The 19,532-nt window shown below is 36.0% G+C and overlaps 1 protein-coding gene across 2 annotated transcripts; it reads left to right on the plus strand.

Annotated features, from left to right (window-relative positions):
* Nucleotides 1–19,511, plus strand: LOC137400555 (apical junction molecule-like). Of its 2 annotated transcripts, XM_068086886.1 has the most exons (20): nucleotides 1–118; nucleotides 301–429; nucleotides 930–1,160; nucleotides 1,301–1,477; nucleotides 1,770–1,862; nucleotides 3,226–3,309; nucleotides 5,255–5,450; nucleotides 7,279–7,476; nucleotides 9,565–9,664; nucleotides 9,928–10,198; nucleotides 11,602–12,082; nucleotides 12,652–12,799; nucleotides 12,945–13,127; nucleotides 15,881–16,061; nucleotides 16,386–16,478; nucleotides 16,823–16,992; nucleotides 17,324–17,551; nucleotides 17,932–18,150; nucleotides 19,064–19,229; nucleotides 19,286–19,511. In XM_068086886.1, the coding sequence occupies exons 1-19, from the start codon at nucleotides 106–108 to the stop codon at nucleotides 19,226–19,228; spliced, it is 3,360 nt and encodes a 1,119-aa protein (XP_067942987.1). In that variant the 5' UTR covers nucleotides 1–105; the 3' UTR covers nucleotide 19,229; nucleotides 19,286–19,511. The 2 variants fall into 2 exon arrangements, with proteins under 2 accessions (XP_067942987.1, XP_067942983.1); XM_068086882.1 differs by having other exon boundaries at nucleotides 19,064–19,511.
* The last annotated feature ends 21 nt before the right edge of the window (nucleotides 19,512–19,532 follow it).

A 19,532-nucleotide genomic window follows, 5' to 3' on the forward strand; every position in this document is an offset into this window, starting at 1 on the left:
CTGCCATATTTAAACAACAATCCGTCTCTGCTCGTTGTTCGTCTGCCCGTTATAATATGCCATTTTGGCTTACTTAATTCACAAGTGAATAATTAAAATAATAAAATGGACGACGAAAGTAAGTATGAAAATAACAACGCATATCTGTTCACAAAATGCCTTCGTTTCAATAGAGTAAAATGTTTTGAACATGATTGTTAGTCGAGGGTATTGCTCAACTCTGAATCTTGTTCTGTTTGATTGATATGCTGCATTTTCACCATATTGAGATGTCCAAAACCTTGCTTAATTTATTTGTAGAAATCGTCTTTACTGCTAATGCTATTTTAGCACAGCTCACTGTGCCCAGAAGGGTTAAGACAATTGCAGATCTCAATGCTGATATGTTTGTAACTATGTATGAAGGCCTGTGTGGAGAACCTATTCCGGGTAATATTTTTGCGTTTTTCATAATTTGACACTAAGCTATAGACATCAAATTTAAGAGTGTTTACTTTATTTTGTGCCTGTTTAATTCTTGACTATAGAACCGAGATTTTCACCAACATTTATATTAATTTGTGTTTAACGTTGTTCTGTGTAATTGAAATAGTAATTGTGTAGTTTTCAAATCTATTGCGACTATAAATGAATGGTTTTGCAATCTATAGCTCTTTTATTAATTCTGGTGATTAGGTCGAATGTGGGTTTAAATTACATAATAAATCATATGCAATACAAAAAATTTCATATACTTCAAACCTTTGTACATATTTTATACTCATACGTTTGTGACTTTGTAGTCTTCACGGATTTTTAGTCTACTGACTGCTGTATTTCAACATACAAAACAATTCAAACGAAGTATGAATCAATTCTGATTATTAGTTATATATATATAACTCATTATATAATGAATATATTGGACAGCGCATGATCTTGTTTTGTAGACTTGGTTTTACCCACAACCTGTGAAGAAGATGAGGTGCATAACATGCAATGTGTAATTGATAGCCTTGCCATGGACGTTCTACATACTTCACTTGCCCACATCGTAGGACAAGATGTGGTCCAGGGGAGACGAATGTCTGTCATGAACCTTCTGGATATATTCTCAGGCTTGCTAGAATATATACTTGATGGAATAGAAAAAGAGGAGACAACTAGCGAAAGTAGTAGAGGTAAATATTTCTTTTAAATAGAACAACAGTATAAGCGAAATTATTTTAGTATCAGCTACGTAATAATATAGCAACAGGTCTGTCGACTCTAACTTAAGTTTATCTAACGATTGACTGCTCATTTTAATACTTGTCTACAGAAGCAAGTACCGGATTAGATGCTGCTGACCAATCAATACTTAGTGCAGCTGTGCAGTCAAAGTTGAAGGACAAGACAAATTTTACAAAGAATGGGGAAACTGTAGAAGGTTTTGCATCATCTCATGTTCTTTCAAGTCCCACAGCAAGCCCCAACCATAAGAAGTCTCGGCGAACAGGTAACTATCTTTAAGAAAAGGGAAGGCATGACACCAAGACCCGCTTCACAGTTGGTTATAAACAATTGAATCACTCTCTTTTTTGTTTGGAATTGTGTGCTATTGTTGGAGTAGAATGCCAGTTTCTATACATTCGTTAACACATAGTATTTCTGTATTGTTTGCTATGCTCTCTAATTGTTGTTATCTGAATGTACAGACAACTCTTAGCACTGTATAGCTGTTTAGTATTGCAGTGTTGGCTTGTGACACATCCTTCATCTCATGGTATTGGCGGACTGGCATATTGTAGGTGAAAGGCGCAGGTCAAAGAAGGCCACACCTACTCCTATATCTCAGCCTATTGCGAGCAGCTCTATGCAGTCCATCAACCCGTCTTGTACAGGTAGCTCGCACTGGTTCCTATAAATAACAACATGCTGTTTTTTATGCATCCTGTTGTCCCATTTTCATTTGCTCTCATCTATTATGCATTACAGTAGGCGCTCCTACAACGTTAATAATCTGTTCCGAGAATGTTTCTGTTATAGGGATTTTACATTATACGAACAGTAAAATACTTGTAAATTGCCTAATTCGTTCGAAGATCTTCTCAAACTCACCCCTTTGGCCCTTTAAAAAGGCAAAGAACTAGTCTTAACTTTCTAAAATCAATGGCTGTACAGGAACCTGTACAGGAACTGTTTTATTGGTCTGTATCAACAGCAGTTCTCTTTTTTCTTGTTACATATTCTCAGTTTAGGGCTCATGATTCAGAATTTTTACGATAGATTTAGGGGAGTGCACACCTTAATGTTAGTTTAAATTGATTTTTTCTCTAGACAGCAACATCTATTGGTGAAAAAAAATTAAATGTCTAAAATTAAGTAAAATAAATGTATCATCACTTTAAACATGGTGTCTGTCAGTTTGTCTATCCATTGCTAGGTTAGAGGTTAGTATAAAAGATAGCTTTCAACACTACATCATTGGTGACTTTTGGGTTGATACACCATCGCTCCAACACATCGCTGGATCAATCGACCGCCTTTAAGTATTTCTGTATACTTGTGCAGCTACTTATTCTTATACGTATTTATTGGCAAGCCTGACGATCTCTCACAGCACACTAGACTGCCAGGCTACTAGTACATATGTATAACTAGCTGTGCTACCCGGCGTTGCCCGGGTAATAAAAAAGTCTTTGGACAGAAAATTGATTTGTATTTAACATATAACAACATTTCCCATTCTAACTTTCAAACTACATATCATGAGAGAAGTGTTTTGAGTAGTTGAAATAAATTAAGAGAAAAATAAAGACAACCGTTAAGGTTTTAAAACTTTGTCAAACAACTGTAACTTTCAAGCTATTAGCCATTGCCTCATTCCCCCATTGCCATTGACAACATTGTTGTCCAGCTACAGCTATTCTAATAATAGCTATAGCCGAAATGACCTACAGATATACAACATACAGACATACTTTGAGAAATATAAATATAGATAGAGCTAACCTTCTGCATCATTTTCTCTTGCAAGTGAGGCAAGAAAATATCCGATATATTTAATGTTAACTAAGTAACTCTCTTCAAATCAAATTTGAGAACTTGCACTGACTTGACGCTTTACACAGTATGGAATTTCTTATGTAGGATGAAGCAAAAAACTTTACATAAATTCTTTACCTTATGTGGAATTTTCGTTATAGGCCGTTTACATTATAGGAGCGTTTACTGTACATGGCTGACAGCATTAGTGTGTTGCAGAGTCTGATTCTGATGCACCTGCAAAACCTGTTGGTTCCAAAGTACCTGACAGATGTAGTCCAACAGCACCTTCAAAGGCAGCAGGTATTTTATCTTTAAAATATTGAGCCTTTGTTACCTGAAGTTAATTAGACCTTCCAAAATTTTATTGTAGCCGCACACTGCATGTTTCAGAGTTAGAAACATGCCAACTTTGATATGGTTCTCTCTTTGTGACCAACATAACACTATTATTACAACTTTATGTAACATAAGGGCCTACGACATAGCATTATTGTTGAATGCTTGTAGTATAGCATTATTGTTGAATGCGTGTAGTATAGCATTATTGTTGAATGCATGTAGTATAGCATTATTGTTGAATGTGTGAAGTATAGCATTATTGTTGAATGCGTGAAGTATAGCATTATTGTTGAATGCGTGTAGTATAGCATTATTGTTGAATGCGTGTAGTATAGCATTATTGTTGAATGCGTGTAGTATAGCATTATTGTTGAATGTGTGAAGTATAGCATTATTGTTGAATGCATGTAGTATAGCATTATTGTTGAATGTGTGAAGTATAGCATTATTGTTGAATGCGTGTAGTATAGCATTATTGTTGAATGCGTGTAGTATAGCATTATTGTTGAATGTGTGAAGTATAGCATTATTGTTGAATGCGTGAAGTATAGCATTATTGTTGAATGCATGTAGTATAGCAGTGTTGTTGACAAGCCTACAGTTCATACTCCAGCATGTTAAGTGCAGCAATCTGTTTGCCAATCTATAGATTCATCTATATAATTGCCAATAGTCAATACTTTTAGATTGGTCTATTCTGGTTCTCCTGCTGCAGATGCATGAAGACTTCGTCATTTTTCCTTTTTTTATTCGTAGCACACCAAAGCAATAGACTATATTCGTAGCACACCAAAGCAATAGACTATATTCGTAGCACACCAAAGCAATAGACTATATTCGTGGCACACCAAAGCAATAGACTATATTCGTAGCACACCAAAGCAATAGGCTATATTCGTACCACACCAAAGCAATAGACTATATTCGTACCACACCAAAGCAATAGACTATATTCGTAGCACACCAAAGCAATAGACTATATTCGTAGCACACCAAAGCAATAGACTATATTTGTAGCACACCAAAGCAATAGACTATATTTGTTCGAGTATAAAATACAAAGCTTTGTGCTGATCTTCAATAAACATTTGAAGTACAAAAACATACAACTCTACATACAATCCCCTTTGCTGCTTTGAATACACACAAGGGAAATTCCTATTCCGCTGTTTTTGTTGCGTATGGAAATGTTTTTAGAGATGAATGTTTGTGTGTTACCGTTTCCCTATGCTCATGCCATTGCTTAAGAGGTACATCCTCATACCAGTCAGTTTCTATTTTAAATAAAAAATGGCGAGTACAAGCATTTGTTGTGAACCAACTAACTTTCATTCTCGCAAATACATAACAGGTTTTGTGAGTGTGCTTTTACCACCTTGCTGATAAATGATGCTTTACCGATCTACCATATATGGTCAATGAACTTTGTCATAGTCAGATCTTTCACAGCGTTAGGTTGCTGTTTATCCTACATGTAGGTCCGACCTGAGGAAAAATGAAACACTATATACCAATTTTGATTCAAAAATTAAGGTTGCGAACTATACTCAAACAAATACGGTACCTTGGTGGGTCTAAATGGATTAGGTACGTAGGTGGTATACAAGGCAGTAGTGTGATATGCATGACCAACTTGCACACTCGAAGGTCATCAACCGTTCATCTCAACAAGGTTTCATGTGCTCTTTTTTGTCGATATGTTTTAGTTTTCTAATTAGGTAATGTTTTTCCACGCATCTCATCTCGTCCTATTATTCTACTGGTAACTACAGTAAATACTCTCAGTATTGAAAACTCATTGAAATTAATGCGATCATTTTCTAAGAGAGTTTGAGAGTTTTTTTGATAGACAAAAAATAGATCTATCTGTTAATATATTTTTGACTTGAAATTACTTGTGTGACAGGGAATGATGCCACTTTCATCAAACCATTTATGCCACCAGAGCGAAGTATCGCTCATAAACTGGCAGATGAGATTTTAAAGACAGGGGAGAGTACAGATGAGCTCATTGCTCTTGCTAATACGCCTGTTACCCGCCCCAAGACTCGCTCAACTACTAAACTGAGTAACTCTGCTGAGAAGGACATAGATAAGAAGAGGTCAGTTGTGCCATTTGTTGATACATCAACCATTTACTTAAAAACATATTTAGTAGTATTTATTTAGTTGTTGTAAAGGTGGGAGAGTGGACTTGTGTAACATTGCCATCTGAACGATTGGTCCACTTAGTAGTCAAACAGGCAGTCCTTCTATGCGACCAGCAAGAGTCTAAGTAATCAATCAAGATGCAAAGACACTTCTACATAAGTATCTACTCATTATGCTTTCAAGTAATTTGTAATTATTTTTGTCATAAAACTGTATAGATTTTATTTGCTGCTAACTTTAATGTCCATAAACCTTTCACTGCCAAATAGTCAGTCGCAAGCTCTAAAACAGTGCCAGCATAATTTCAGTACTTGTGACTTTCAGAGATCTCATGTTGTCTTACTGATTATCAAGCAGCTTACTTCTTCAACCTATTTTAAAGTTTATTTTGTGGTTTTCTAATCAATTCATAAATTATATCAGGTTCTAATTTACCTTCATGGAAGTCGAATAGCACACTCTAGAACTGATTAAAAAATGTATTTCAACTTCACGAGTAATTCTTAACAATGGCTGAAATGTAAAAATTCTTTTTGCCTTTCATAATCTTCTTAATTTATAAATTGCAATTAAAAGTCACGAGAAACCATTTATCCAGTTTTTAAGCGTAGCTGAATTCTGGTGACAGCCATTATGATCAGATTTGATGTTAACTGAACCTAACAATAATCAAATCGCTCCCGATAATTACTAATTTGCCTGGCCACTGTATTTGCTTATATAATTGACTTAAAAAAGTTTTTCTCAGAAATTTGCTCCATAAAATTATCTTACATTTCACTTGCTTCTGGACTTAACAAGAAACCATTAGTCAAAATCCAATGATTGACACAGAAATACAGCGGTCATTTGTCATTTTTATTGAAGACTAGATGAATGCCCTGCGTTGCACAGGTAATAAAAACTACTTAGGCCTATAAACATTACATAACTTACATTATTTTACTTGCAACATTACCTTCACACTACACTACCTGTAACTGTTTATAAGCTGTTTTTATTACCTGTGCAATGACGAGCATTCTTCTAGTGAGGTCGTGTACCGTGAGGCCAGTTGGTAATGGTTACACGCGATGCAACATTATTATGTGTATTTTAACTGATGTAAAGAATACTTTCACTATTATTGATCTCTATGCCTAGTGATGACGTAGTGTATTGGGTAAGTTTGATACCTCCAGAACTGCCGGTTTCGAGATGATATCCTCTGTGAAGCTTATTCCTTGTTATTAAAACTTCATTATTATAACTGAAAAGACTGACGTACACTCAGATGTATATATTTAGACTATTAGAAAGATAATCTAGCCTGAGGATCCTATTTTGAATAAGAAAGAAACATGTCTCAAATTTTACGACACTTGCTAAGGTCCTGGGGCTACTTCATGACTATTGGTACCACCTAAAGTTTAAGAGCAACCGAGTGAAGTGAAACCTTTATAAAATGATTTGCCAGCTGATGGCAGTTAAGTCCATCGTCAAGTTTAAATGAAGATGAATGATTTGAAATTTTTGAATGTCATTCAACAAAGATTTCATTAACGACTGCATGACTTTACATTATTGGTTTTAATGGGCTTACATAAATATAGCTGCAGTCGTTTGTGTGATTAGGGGCACAAATTTGAATTTTTGTTAACCTCTTATTAGACATCGAAAATGTTATGAGTTGTCATTCCCTTAACACATTGTCACACAGTAGCCCTTCACGATAGCCATGCACTAGCACTGATGACTTAAAATCAGTTTTTATTTGTATTTATTATTGTTATGACTCAGTAACGAAGTGGATCAAATGAAGAACACCCAAAGGCCACGGGGATCCAAGCAAGTTAGACAGGCAAAGCGCCACGTTTCATTCGTCAGCGATAGAACCTTAAACAACGATGACACTCTGGCTGATGTTCCTTCACATATAGATGAGTCAAGAGGGCTGTCAGGCCAATCCCCTCCTCTTTTGCAAGCTTCCTCTCACAAGTTTGTTTAGTCAAATATTGCTATTTAAGGCTTTTTCCTGGTGTTTTACTGATAAGTAAACAGTGCTTTCAGCTGTTAGGACGAAAAGTCAAAAGCAGCAAATTCCATTGTATAGAGTTTCCTAGAGTTTCTTTATTCTCCTAGAGAACCTTTGGTGTTTCATCCTTGAATCATTGGCTGCTATACAATCCTTTTTGCACACTTGATTTGGTATGGCAGACTGCTTATTGGTGTTCTCTTATCATCTGCTATTTTGCATTTTCATCTCTTGAAATTAGTTATAAAAAATAGTGAAAGAACGCTTATGCGCTTTACTATGTATTGTTCTCCAATTACATACTGTAAATTCTATAAATCGAAAATTTGACACCAAATTTAAAGCTTAAGAATCTATCCTCAACATATACGGCAGTCACTTTTTTTTACACAAATTCTAGTAAAAATCAACTTTAAAAAACCATCGCCAATCAACATTACATAGTATGACAAATAGGGAATTATATATAAAATAATAAAATACTAGTACTCCTACTCAACATGAGATGTATCAAACACAAAGTCCTATTACCATTCAAATTGTCATTGCTAAGATTCTTTGTCTGGTATAATGTGGTTGTTTTTCCGAATCCAATGCCTTTTGTGTAGTATCTACCTACAAGCCCACACTTTGGTACTCCATTTGACACATTCACTACCATCCATCCTTTTTTCTTGTACAGTCATACTGACATACGAGCTTAATGCGTTCTGGGACTGAGCTCGTATGTCAATTTACTCGCATCTCAAGGCACTATTTAAAATATATAATAAAATAACTAAATACAAATTAATCTGGTACCATATTATGAACAAACGGGATATTACGGTGGAAAATGTGTGTTTAATTATTGTAACCATCATTAGTACCTATTAGTACCTATTAGTACCTCGCAAAGTAACAAATAACAGTTTAGTTGTTAAAACCTGCAATAAAGTGTAACATTACTATGTACACTGCTGTAAGTTTTTATCTTCGAAACAGATGTAGTGGCTAAAGGTTGTCTGTTAGAGACTTGTTAGCGAAACGTTCAGTACACTAATCTTTTGTGACGCTATGCAACAGATGCTTTGAAATTAACTTACAAGAATTTTACTTACTAAACACATACTTAAAGCTAAGATTTGATTTTTTACTACACTTAAATTTTGTTGTTTTAATTTCTATTATTTGTTTCTGGTTTCACACATTTTGTCTCACGTTACTATAACTTTAAGCCAACCTTTTAAAAACTTTTTTCAAATTGATTAAAAGAAAAGATCAAACAATGCTGTTCTCGAAAGCGACCTCTGGCATACTTGACCAGATAGTGTCTATCGGGCACCGGTTCGTATGCTTGTATTTCATAGATTACTCGTATCTCAAGGGAGAAACTTGCTTGAAATTGAACTCGTATCTCGATTTTCCCGTATGTTGGGGCACTCGTATGTAAAGGTATGATTGTACATAAATCGTGACTCCTTACAGATATCTGTCTTGCGGCATGACTATTCTGTTAAAAACATGCATATTTTGTAAGGTGCCAGTTTTGTTCTGTTGGCCAGGTGGGCCAATATTATGGTGAAATATTGTTTTTTGTGCTTTGCTGTTGTTTCTCGTTCTTTTCTTGTTTGTCGCATGTCTTGCCGACGGCACAAAAGCATGGGCGTTTTTGCTGATGATGATTTTGAATGCCATTTTCTCAGCTACGTATTGCTCTGTCTCTGATGCCGTCTGAACTATTAGCGATCAAACGATTTGAGCCAGCGAAGGCGTTTGACTTATACGGCAGGTACATGTCAAAACCAGGATTTTTAAATCAAACTTTACACCTCGACTTACACCGGGTCGACTCGTACGCCGGAATTTATGGTACCTCATCCTAAATAAGTTTATAACTTACCCTTTTTAGCTTGTTTTAGCCTTTTATTGGTCTTGATATCATTTGATTGACTTTTTTGACGCAATCACATCTTCGACACAGTTGGTAACTAAACAATGTATTAATATATTGTTCTGAAATCTGCTTCATCAATTATAGTGGTTTATTTACTACTTCATTACTTTTGCAGACGAGATGAGAGGCAGAACATGAGCGATAGGCTAGTTGATTACTTTGATGGAAAAGTTGCGCACGAGAACCCTGATTCTGCTGCCAATCAATACCAAACAGTAAGTAAATTCAACCTTTTTTGTTATTAGCCAATAGCAGACAGGAAGTAGATTCAACCTCTTTTGTTATTAGCCAATAGCAGACAAGAAGTAAATTCAACCTTTTTTGTTATTAGCCGATAGCAGACAGGAAGTAGATCAGTATTCTGTTTGCAATCGGGAGGGTGAGTAGTAGCCCCTCAATTACATTTGATAATTTATCATTAAAGCTGAGCCTCTAATCTCATCTCTACTTAACTAGGTAACAGCAAAATGTGTTTTAGGCAACTGAATTCTCTGCCCCTGTTCACTCGAGTGAATTCCAAACAGCCATTGAGAAATCAGCTTCTCTGTACGAGAGAGTGAAAGCACTGAGGAATGCAGCTACGGACAAATTAGAATCACTCAAGTCAGACAGCGTTGTTGACGGAGATGTTGGAGAGTTGTCTACTACCGAGTACTACCTACCCACGTCTGCTGATAGCAAACCCTCTAGCCATGCTAACATTGGTGGTGATAGCGCTGACCCATCAGTGAGCAGCCTATACCTGACTGGTAATATAGCTATTTTTGGTACTTTCTGTGAAATTCCGTGCTCCTGGTATTCAACACTCTAACATTACAATTTTGTACAATTTGGTACAGCGCACCCTTGGTATGCAATTACCCTGATACATGGTTTTTTTACCTTACGAAGTGGAAATGATGATTTTTTCACCTCACCATACGAATCCTATTTCACCATACGACTTCAACAAAATTTTCGCCCGAGTTCAAATTTGGCAGTCGGTGTGCTTATTACATACGTCACCATAGCAAATGCTGTTTGCCAAACATATTTTCACAACGCCTGAAAAAGACACGATGACCAATTTTTCTCAGTTCAGCAATTTTCGTGTGTAAAACAGTTAAATTTTCTCTTTTAAACCAAGAACAAAGTCGGAGTTGCGATATCTTCAAGCAGAAGGTCAAACAACTTTCCTGAACTTGCTAACAAAAATCCAATTCATTATGAAAACAGCATCGTCATACTTGTTTGCTGACTTTTGTTGAAAAAAGTTTTAAACTGGTTCGCTAAAAGTTATAGCGTAAGTGAAGACTGAAACTGATAAGCGATAAAATATTAGCGATAAAAAGTTGATATTCAGTAAAATAGTTGAAAATACATATTCAAACTTAGCTTTAAATGTGTGTGTTCAGTAAGCTATAAACTTATTTGAGGTGAATTCAAAGTTTATGTTATACGTGCGTCTGTCTTGAAGGTAAGAACTCCTTACTGTATGTAGGCCTACTGCAATGGTACCTTATGTTACATTATATTGCAGCTCAGAACCCCTAAATATAATAAAGTTACTATGGGTAATTATAGTTACTAAGGTTAACATACTATTTTGTTACTAGTTTTTAATATGCACAGCACTTGTATAAAATTTAGAGGATTTTTACCAGGGGATGTTTGCATTATATAATTACTATGGTTTCTATACCTCTACATACGATTGTTTCACCATACGATGCCAACCCTGGAACGGATCCAAATCATATCCTGCGGGTGCACTGTATACTACTAGTAAATATGCACTTGTCCGTTTACACTTTCATGCTATGTATCACACTGTCAGATTGTACACTTCTGTACACTTATACTCACTTGTTTATTGTAAAAACGTGTTATGTTATGTCCATGCTGTTATTATAGCATATATGCTAAACTAGCAGCATGGACATAACATAACGCATTATGTTAATATTAATTTTAAACATTAATATTAATAATTGAGAAACATTGATAATATTTATTAATTATAATTGTAATTAATTCAATTAATTTAATATACGTATTATAATTGATAATTATAATACATTGATATCAATGTTTAAGTACATTGAGAAACATAATATATTATGTTTCTTACTATTTTGTTCTTTGTTCTTATTCTCTTGTATCAATTTTATAGCCACGGATGCTGGTCCTACTTCGAGAGTGTTGCGGGGTTCTTGCACCAATACCGGGTTATCAAACGGAAGGACTGACACTGCTACAGGCTTTCTCACTGCCAGACAACAGACAAATGTGACAGGATTAGGTGACCGGCCTTCTGATACCCTCACAGCCAGCCCTGCAACTCGTATTACCGAGCCGATACCATTCACAACAACAGCAGATAGCCATTCTTCGAGGCACACCGCACTCCGAGAACCCAGTATTAGCACCTATGTCACAGCCCATGACCCCAGCATCAGCACATATGTAACAGGCCGTGACCCAAATGCCAGCTCTTATGTCACAGGGAGTGAACCCACAACTAGCACGTATAAAACATGTCGTGGCGTATCGGTTGATGGAGTCAGAAAAGGCCATAGATCGGAGAGTGTGCTGAGAGAGGCGAGTCAGGAAGACAGCTCTATTTTATCTGACAGCACCAAACCTGGTGGTCGGTAAGCTTTGTTCAACACGTCTTTCTACACACGCAGCTTGATTACTTATATCACCTTGTTGGAGCATAGGCTAATACGTTGTAGGATACATCAAATGAATAAAGATACACGCAGCAGATACGCCTTTTTATGAGCTTTCTGTGATAAGATAAAATGAAAAAATGACACTGCGTGGAAGTGGCAAATGAGTGAGGCCTTGAAAGACCTAGTATTTGGTGCAGTATCGTGCACAATAATTCGATATGCTCTATGTTAACTGTAACATATTGTATGTCTCTAATGCATCCTGTTGACGAGATCTGTCACCTGTCATTTGCTCGTGTCAAAATGAAGGCCATTGATGCATTGTGAAGTCATCGATGCAGTTGGCTGGGTCACGTTATGTTTTGCAAAGCCTACGCTATCTGTGTGTTTCTTTTTCCTGTGTCTTTACCACAAGCCTGGTTTCTATCTGTCAAACATATGTCTTATCAGTTCAGCAAAATCATTCTGTGATAGGCTAACCAGTTAAATCATATCGGTTTGTGCGGTTATGAACTTCTGTTGCAGAATCTGTGGCCTGCTTGTAGGGGCGTCAGAGATGAGACTACAGGTATGTATAGAACGAGAGCAGCTCAGGCTATTGCTACTGACAGACTGCAGGTGGACAACTCCAGTAGTAGTCGTCGACCATTGAGATTTATTCTTGATACACAAAACAGTACCACCAAAAACCGGGTAAGAGCTTGTATTGTAACATAACAATTTTGTTGGCAACAGATATATTTATCAGTTTTTACCTCAAGCACCAGTATAACAGTAATGGCGCCTGATATATCCTGCTGAAGTTTCTTGTGTTATTGTTATGAAATCTCTAATCTAGAGCGAGCTGATTGGCTACAAGAGACCAAACTGGAAGTCAAAGTTGTCAGGCGTGAAACCAAAAGACAAACAGGTTCATTTCTCAAGAAGCTCTGCTGGTGGAAAGCGGAAAACTAAGTCTGTAGTAGAAGCTGTAAGAAAAACTTTAGACGAAGAAAAATGGAAGGAAAAACTTCAAGAAAAAGTATGTGTTCCATAGGGGGGTCATCGTGTTGGTCCTGACAACTCCCTGGACATGAACTTACCGTTTGATTGTCATCATTTATATTTATAAAGTTGTAAAGGGTGGCAGATCGACTCGCACGCTACATGTATTTATATTTATAAAGTTGTAAAGGGTGGCAGATCTACTCGCACGCTACATGTATTTATATTTATAAAGTTGTAAAGGGTGGCAGATCTACTCGCACGCTACATGTATTTATATTTATAAAGTTGTAAAGGGTGGCAGATCTACTCGCACGCTACATGTATTTATATTTATAAAGTTGTAAAGGGTGGCAGATCTACTCGCACGCTACATGTATTTATATTTATAAAGTTGTAAAGGGTGGCAGATCTACTCGTACGCTACATGTATTTATATTTATAAAGTTGTAAAGGGTGGCAGATCTACTCGTACGCTACATGTATTTATATTTATAAAGTTGTAAAGGGTGGCAGATCTACTCGCACGCTACATGTATTTATATTTATAAAGTTGTAAAGGGTGGCAGATCTACTCGTACGCTACATGTATTTATATTTATAAAGTTGTAAAGGGTGGCAGATCTACTCGCACGCTACATGTATTTATATTTATAAAGTTGTAAAGGGTGGCAGATCTACTCGCACGCTACATGTATTTATATTTATAAAGTTGTAAAGGGTGGCAGATCTACTCGCACGCTACATGTATTTATATTTATAAAGTTGTAAAGGGTGGCAGATCTACTCGTACGCTACATGTATTTATATTTATAAAGTTGTAAAGGGTGGCAGATCTACTCGTACGCTACATGTATTTACCAATAAACTAGTATTTTTTAAAATTTCGTTCGAAGGGACAATTTTAATGGTGCCAAATTTTTTATGTCAAGTTAATCCGCAAGTCGTATCACTTCTGCTATATTTGCTAATTGGTCTGTCCGCTATTTATAGTCGAGTGAGTTGCAGACATGCAGCAGAAACAATATGAGCAAGTTCATTAGTATATCTTATATTCTACTCTACGTGATCATCTAATTGAGTTATTATTTATTGAGTTATTGATTATGTATAAACTCCTGGTTCTTTCCATAGCATACCCATGAATGTAGTAAGACCCAGACAATGTTTCTGATCATTACAAGGTTTAAATTTAACTGTTTGAGGCTATTCTATGATGCCAGGCTTTTGTTGGTATCATCAAAGTATAATTCTTGTTCTATCTTTACTGAAAGACCACATTGAACGTTTATCTAGCCTCGTTTCTAGGATCAGCTTACTTTGAACCATGGTATTTATACTTGACTTATCATAGACCTTGAGACAAACCAACTGTATAAACATACTTAACAAATGTATGAGTGCTATTAGTGTCAGTGTTTCAAATGCTATGCGGGTTGCATGTTTTGGAACATTTGAATGCGAAATCTAAGTTTTTAATTATTGTTTGTCAAAACACCTCAAGTTCAAATTTATTCTTTATTCCTAGTTTCTGTAACTAGAAGTAAGTTACAGGAACTTTTTTCATGGCAGTGTATGGCAGCCGACGAGTGTACAATAATGCATGCACTTATTATGAGTGATAATATACTGCAGAGAACTTTAAAATTAAGCATTGAAAATTTTATTTAGGTGTGTTTGTATTTCGGTTAAAGAGTTTTCACTTTGAATAGTCTTCCTGCAACTTCTGATCACCGTTACTCGTAAATATCTCTATGCGTGATGAAAAATTTCAGTAAATACATGTATCTGTGTTAACCTACAATGTCATTTTCTATATAGGATGTCCAATTCTTTTTTAATACATTGCAATTTTGTAAGGGAAAGTAAAAGATTAAAATGAAAAAAATTAAATGCAAAAATTAAAAACATTAGTCAATTGACTATGTATAGCGTAAGCTGTACAGTTTTTGTGAGTAAAAATAAAAAGGCTGTAAGAATTGAAAATAAAATGTGAAATAATAAATTTAGGTAGATTAATTTAAACTACTTAGTGCACGTTAACTCCACACTTATGCATAGTCGAGCATACACCCGTATTCACATATCTAGCATACACCTGTATTCACATATCTAGCATACACCCGTATTCACATATCTAGCATACACCCGTATTCACATATCTAGCATACACCTGTATTCACATATCTAGCATACACCCGTATTCACATATCTAGCATACACCCGTATTCACATATCTAGCATACATACTGTATTCACATATCTAGCATACATATTGTATTCACATATCTAGCATACACCCGTATTCACTTATCTAGCATACATACTGTATTCACATATCTAGCATACACCCGTATTCACATATCTAGCATACACCAGTATTCACATATCTAGAAGGGGAAATAGCTATAAAGACCTTTTTTCTGATTAGTATTTTACTAATTTAGTTTTTTCGTCTGAATTGAGTTTATAAAGTTATCTTTTCATATAGCCATATATAATTTGTTTGTTTTAATGCTGCATGTAATTACTTCAAGCACTCATAGTTTTTATATGCTGTTTTCAACAGATTGAACCGCATACAAACTGTGTTACAAGAATATTTGCTTTAATATATATGTATGTCAGTTTAATATGCAAAGCATATATATAGAATCTCATTCACTTTATGTAGAGATTTAACCATCACATGACCGAGTAAGTCTGTCTTGCTCAGCCATCCTGCAACTGATTCTATTTCCCTACGTCTGTGTTCCAGTAGCACTGCTATCTCCTTTCATATTCTCATAGATGCTTAGTAAGCAATACAGGGAAGACCTTAGTGACATGGTTGATGCACACAGAGACAGACTTGAGGAGGAAAAGTCTGAAGTGATCAAGCAAGACAAACAGTTCGCATCAAATGTACAGAAACTTGCTGATGCATATGGGGACAAGCCAACCAAGAGCAAGCGACCATCAAACCCAAAAGGTTCCTGTGCTGATTTCGCTTATCTTTATGTTCTATTGATGAAAATCAGAGATCAGACTCCTTCCAGAATAACTCATACAATCTTTGATCAGGCAACAACATTTGTTGTAATTTTCTGAGTTAACTAATAAAAATCTATGAACATTTGAATTGAATTAATTATGCTGTTCTCTGTATTTTCAACAAATGTACACTACTCATTGAGTAATTTTGAAAAAATACATGTATTCAGTAGATACAACATTAGACCTGGTGCTTTGTATAGTCACGTGTTTTAATGATCATAATAATAATGTCTTCTACCAGGTGTATTCATTTTGACAGGTTTTCTCTTGCCGAAATCAAGGATAATAAAGAAAAGACCTCCGAGGACGTCATCATCTGCGGCAGCTGTACCGTCTGATTCAGTACAAGCATGTGAGTTAGTGCATAATTGGCTGAAGACTTCTGCGAGTGCGATATACAACACAAAAATTTTGATTATTTTTAACAAATATAAATTTATGTAAAGCAGTAAAATGTCCAAAAACTACTACTACTGACTACATGTCCAAAACATGTGCCGGCCCATTATTTCCTTTTTTAGAGGACAAGCGTTGTTAACCTTTTCAATCATCGTTCAACATTTTCATTTTTATGTACGTCTGGTTGAACTTAGCCAAAACAAAGTTAAAATATGGTATTTTTACCATATTAATATTACCTTAAACATTTTACATTATATTTTTTAATCATGTTACCTTTGTGAATTAATTATTCAGTGGATCCAGATGACGAGAACTTCTTACCCAACTTGATGGATGAGTTCCCTCACCTATATCTTGCGCCCGAAACCATACAGAAGATGTGGACAAATCATCAGCAGCAGTCAGCAACAGTTAGCAAGTGTATGGAAGCAGAGAAGAGAAAAAAGAGCAAAGCTCAGGCTACGGTATGCTGTTCAGTTTTATGCTAGGGAGAAAACAATTAGTCGAGGCAGTGCTGGCCTCGCCTATGCTGCATGACTCACAAAATGAGTGTTTTCTTTTTAGTATAATTATGCTACAGGTCATTACTAGGATTCTGGCAAAACAAATTGTATGATGCTTAGAATATGTTACAGAACCTTTTTTTAATAAGATAGCCAAGCTGTAAACTTGAAAAGCCCTGGCCAGGCTCTGCTGTCTTATGTTCTTCCAATCTGCTGACACATTCTTGTTTACTGGCTGTTTTTGTCTTACGCTAATCGTCCGCCGCTAATGAATGAGTGTCTTTTTCTATAGATAGAGGATGCAGAAAAACGACAAGCTCTGCTTATGAACATCATGCAGAAAGAGCTGGAGCACACTCGCCGCATCAAGGATATGAGAGAGAAAGAGAACGCGGAAATAGAGAGCAAACGAAAGGAGAGGGATGTTAGAGTTCAGTCTGCCAGAGTAAAGAAGTATTACGATGAGTATTCTACTAGGATGAAAGCGAGCATGCTTAAGAACAAGACAAAAGAAGAGCAGGTATGAAAAGGAGGTGCAAATACGTATGATTCTGAGGTAAACACAAAACTAAAGTATTTCGTGCTACTCCAGCTATACTGAATACACGTACCTGTCTATGTTACTACTTCTTGAGTATAATGCACAGAGTGAGCTGTAGTAAACTACTAGGTTTGCTTCTAGTGTACCTAGCAGTATGACTCATCTTCCTTGCAACTAGAATTTCGCTATTTTGTCTGCACAGAAAATAAATATGGAATTGATCTCGGCTGTTGATTTGTTGTGTATTAGTTTGTCGATTTTGCAGGTTGGTTGTGTTTAATTCAAGCATAAATCAATGACTAAATGACTACTTCGCTATGGATTAGCATCGCTTCTCATGTGGGTGTTTATCCTTGTAGCTCTTCAAGCGTCTGTTCGCCGAAGGTCTCCGAGTACAAAAAGAGCGGATGCAAGTGTTGCGAGTGTATGCGAGAGAGCAGCGTGAGAAGAGGGCTCAGAAACAGGCTGTTGACGTGGAGTCACTCGAGAACTTTTACAAAGATCAGTTTGGAATGCTCGCTGAAAGTGTGTCTCAAGAAAGGAAAAATGTGGAAATTAGGGATGCTGCACAAGCAGAGGTATTGCATACTTATTACAGATAATGCTGCTCAGTGCTTCGGTGATGTCGCAATACAAGACTGAAGCACTTGGTGTCAATGCTAAGTATTATCTGATGTGCACAGCTTTTGACAGCATTGAATTACATTCAAGCAATTTCAGTTTGTAATAAGTTTGTTTCGTCTTTTAGGATTTTACATTGCCAAAAGAGATGAATGCAATAGTGAGAATTTGTCTAGCGTAACTATCTTTATAAATTTCCGTGTATGTCTGTCATCTGTCATTCGTGTGTCCAATTATAGCGATAAGGTTATAGGTACGAAAAATTCGCTTCACGCTGGATTTCAACTCGGCACCTCCAGTTCTCCAGACAGGCAAGCTAGCCACTAAGCAACAAGACCTTGCGATACAATAGATTAATTGTGCACATACTTATTACCTTTGCCAATATTTAATGGCGGTTTGTTAATATACATAATTATGTTCACGCTTGAACTAATTTACTAGAAGAAAAGTTTTACTAGAGGAAAAATACATGCTTAGATTTCCCCAAAATGCCATATGTATATGTAGCATAAACCTATTTAAACTTATAGCATGCTTAGAAATAAATAAACGCCTTCATTTAAAAGTCAGATGGTAAATACATGTTGATTTTTTGTGCAAAAACTCGTATTATTTGCGCAACTCTGGACATTCACCTAGTGACTCTATAAAGTGTACTATAGAGTCAGTTATACAAAACTATATCGAGTATACTCATCGAGTATATTGGAAAACCAATTATTGATAACTGCCCGACTACCCTTCAAGTTTATTACAAATGCAAAACCTATGTTGCTTATAATTGTTATGACCCATTTGCAATATTCTTTATTTAAGCTTACAGATTCACACAAAATAGATTTCTATTTGGTTATATGGATCATTTAGGTGCTTAATAAAATGAAAATGGAGCTTCGAAGGAAGATGGAACGGGATATTAAGGACTTTCAAGAGCAGCTAAAACGTGACGACGACGATTATTACTTCCGACAACTTGACGCTGAAAAAGTAGTTCAGCAACTTAACATGACCCGTTATCAGACCGGCCTATGAGGTGCTAGAGACAGCCACCAATCAGTAACATGAGCCGCTACCAGACAGGCCTATGAGGTGCTAGAGACAGCCGTCAATCAGTTCATACAATTTGCTAAAATATACCCATGTCTAAAATTTGTTTTTTCAGTTGTGCTTGAAGAATTGTTGTTGCTTTGTGTGACGGGTTTTACTATAAGATGATTTGCTAGTCTTTTAGGATTGAAGGTGCCTATTTATTTGTATATATGCGTATATGCGGTTTCATATGCTTAGTCTAGATTAAATAAAAAGCCAAGCATGATGTTCCGATTGTTCATTTGTT

This window comes from Watersipora subatra, chromosome 1 (assembly GCF_963576615.1).
Source record: "Watersipora subatra chromosome 1, tzWatSuba1.1, whole genome shotgun sequence".
Lineage (NCBI taxonomy): Eukaryota > Metazoa > Bryozoa > Gymnolaemata > Cheilostomatida > Watersiporidae > Watersipora > Watersipora subatra.

Excerpts from the sequence above, each read along its gene's own strand:
- LOC137400555 (XM_068086882.1), top strand. Across the intron at positions 430-929 it reads GTGTGGAGAACCTATTCCGG|ACTTGGTTTTACCCACAACC; the intron begins GTAATATTTTTG and ends CTTGTTTTGTAG. Across the intron at positions 5,451-7,278 it reads AAGGACATAGATAAGAAGAG|TAACGAAGTGGATCAAATGA; the intron begins GTCAGTTGTGCC and ends GTTATGACTCAG.